This window comes from Olea europaea, chromosome 12, assembly GCF_002742605.1.
Source record: "Olea europaea var. sylvestris chromosome 12, O_europaea_v1, whole genome shotgun sequence".
Lineage (NCBI taxonomy): Eukaryota > Viridiplantae > Streptophyta > Magnoliopsida > Lamiales > Oleaceae > Olea > Olea europaea.
In genome coordinates this window covers 2,134,344-2,136,522 of record NC_036248.1, presented here as the reverse complement: position 1 = coordinate 2,136,522, position 2,179 = coordinate 2,134,344, and the positions used below count along the sequence as shown (strand labels likewise).

The 2,179-nt window shown below is 40.2% G+C and overlaps 1 protein-coding gene across 1 annotated transcript in view; it reads right to left on the bottom strand.

Annotated features, from left to right (window-relative positions):
- Nucleotides 1-1,942, bottom strand: part of LOC111406414 (G-type lectin S-receptor-like serine/threonine-protein kinase CES101) — a 16,694-nt gene extending 14,752 nt beyond the window's left edge. The window contains exons 1-4 of the mRNA XM_023035846.1: nt 731-1,942; nt 440-577; nt 173-366; nt 6-101 (exon numbers count right to left, since the gene is read on the bottom strand). Of these exons, the coding sequence (XP_022891614.1) occupies nt 6-101; nt 173-366; nt 440-577; nt 731-1,901 (1,599 nt within the window). The 5' untranslated portion in view covers nt 1,902-1,942. The remainder of the gene's footprint in view (nt 1-5; nt 102-172; nt 367-439; nt 578-730) is intronic.
- Between the last annotated feature and the right edge of the window lie 237 nt (nt 1,943-2,179).

Below are 2,179 nucleotides of genomic sequence, written 5' to 3'. Positions count from 1 at the left end.
TTGGCTATCAGTTGAATCTCATTTTTGAACTCTCTCATCCCTTGTCCTGAGCTTCTTGAAAGTCTTTTTATAGCTATCTCTTGCCCACAAGGTAATGTTCCCTGAAAAATCAGCTAATCATTGATATCTCAACTTATGCTACCTTAAGAGTTCCTGCAGTGAAAAAGCTTACCTTATAAACTGGTCCAAAGCCCCCCTCTCCAAGCTTATTCTCGTCAGCGAAATTGTTTGTGGCCATAGCAATACTTACAAAGCTGAAATTGTACACTTGGCTCATCTTCTTATCCATTTTATCACTGGGTTGGCTGTATTTGCCTGGAGCGGTTATGATATCTTCCAGCTCATCTAGCTGCATTCTTGTTTTTTCTTTGTATACAAATACAAAAAGTAAGATATGGACAGAAATACTAATAACATCTAATTTGGTCTAAGTACTCACCTTTTACTCGGAGGTTTCGTTGTACAACATAGCAAATGATGCAGAATGCCAGCAATATTGTCCCACCCAATGCCGCAATAAGCCATATCCACCAGTGCCTAGCTGCCGATCTGTGCTTCCCACGATCATTGGTGGATTCTATAAAAAAGTAACGGAATGAGTCGATTACTAATAATGAGCTCATATTTAGAATATCAGAAACACCTATATATGTTGAGCTTTAGTATTACACCAAGAAACTACGCATGGTGAACTTGACGTTTGCAAAGATGATGAGAATGTAAATCCAACCTCTTCCTATATCCCTTTTAAGAATGTAAATCTCCCTGTCTGCATATCCTGATGGGTAGAAGTTAGTTTCCATACTCCAAATCTCGCAACCAGAACCATATTGGGTGGTGCGAGAAGCATAAGCAACACAAGAACAATTCTGCTCACACTTGTCCTGACAATCAAAGATGCTCAGGTTGTAGTTTTCACCAAATCTGTAACCATCACCAAGCATGTAACCTGCCCTACTCTCAAACCAATAATCAGGCTTCCTACACTCAGGCAATGTCTTTTTCACACATCCTTCGTCCTGTTTCGCAAGAGAACAATCACCAAAGGATCCTAATACTATTCCCATCATGACACCCACTGGATCTATTCTGAAATAAAGGAAAGAAATATTCTTATTTACTGAATATGTAAGGTACTTCTCATTCTCATTTGAAACGTAGCTGAATTCACCATCAAGTAATTTGGGAAGATTGCCAAAATGTCCATTACTCCAAACCCCACTAGTCCAATACACATTTCCCTGATACCACACTACGTTTTGGTTTGTGCCATTTGGGTCTCCACCAATGGCAAATGATCCCGACGATGGTTCTTCTTTGCTTATCCAACATGTGAGCAACCACCGATGCCCTGTTTTGAAATTGTTACCTAGCTTCATTCCAGGTAGAATCGTGTCTGTAGGGTAATCAAAACTTTGCCACAAGGTTCGGTTTACAGAACCATTTAGATTCAGTTCTCTTAGTACAAAATTGCCATTATCTAGCAGTGTAGCACTTGCATTACTACTGGCTCTCGGGATAGAATTAAAAATACTGGGAACATACCCTCTGCTGGAAGTAATCTTCAACTTGCCATCATTGTCAATCATAAGACTCCCCGGTGCATCAACAATTGGAGTGTCACGATTGGCCACCCACACTGTCCGATCATAAAGTGGAAGATTGGCTTCCCCGTAATCCGGTGGTGTGTTGTAACATATGCCTAAATACCGCCTACTTGAGTTTCGTGGGCTAAAGAAATTCAATCTGAATACCTTGTTTGCTGAACTGAGGGACTCCCAGTCCTCGAGTGGCTGCCCATGCAAAATTGTGTCCCTTTCTTTGTCTGCATAGGCTGGAGGACTCACAAACAAGTAGTATGATAAACCAAGAACAATCGAAATTCTCGTTCCAATTGACATGTCTAATACTTCTGTAATTCTTCAAAATTCTAGATAAGAGTTTAAATACTCGAACAATTATTAGTGATGACAAGATCAAGTCCTCCAGAAAGTTGAGAAAGTAGTATTCTAATTCAAATGTGGGACCCATCTCTGAAGCATAACGTGGAGCGGGGTTTAGAAGAAAGTCTCTGTAGGTCCACTACTCCCCTCTTCTTTCAATCTCAACTATGACAAACCTACCACTATACAAAATATCAACTGGCCAGATTGGTGTTGATGACTGACGAAATAATTTG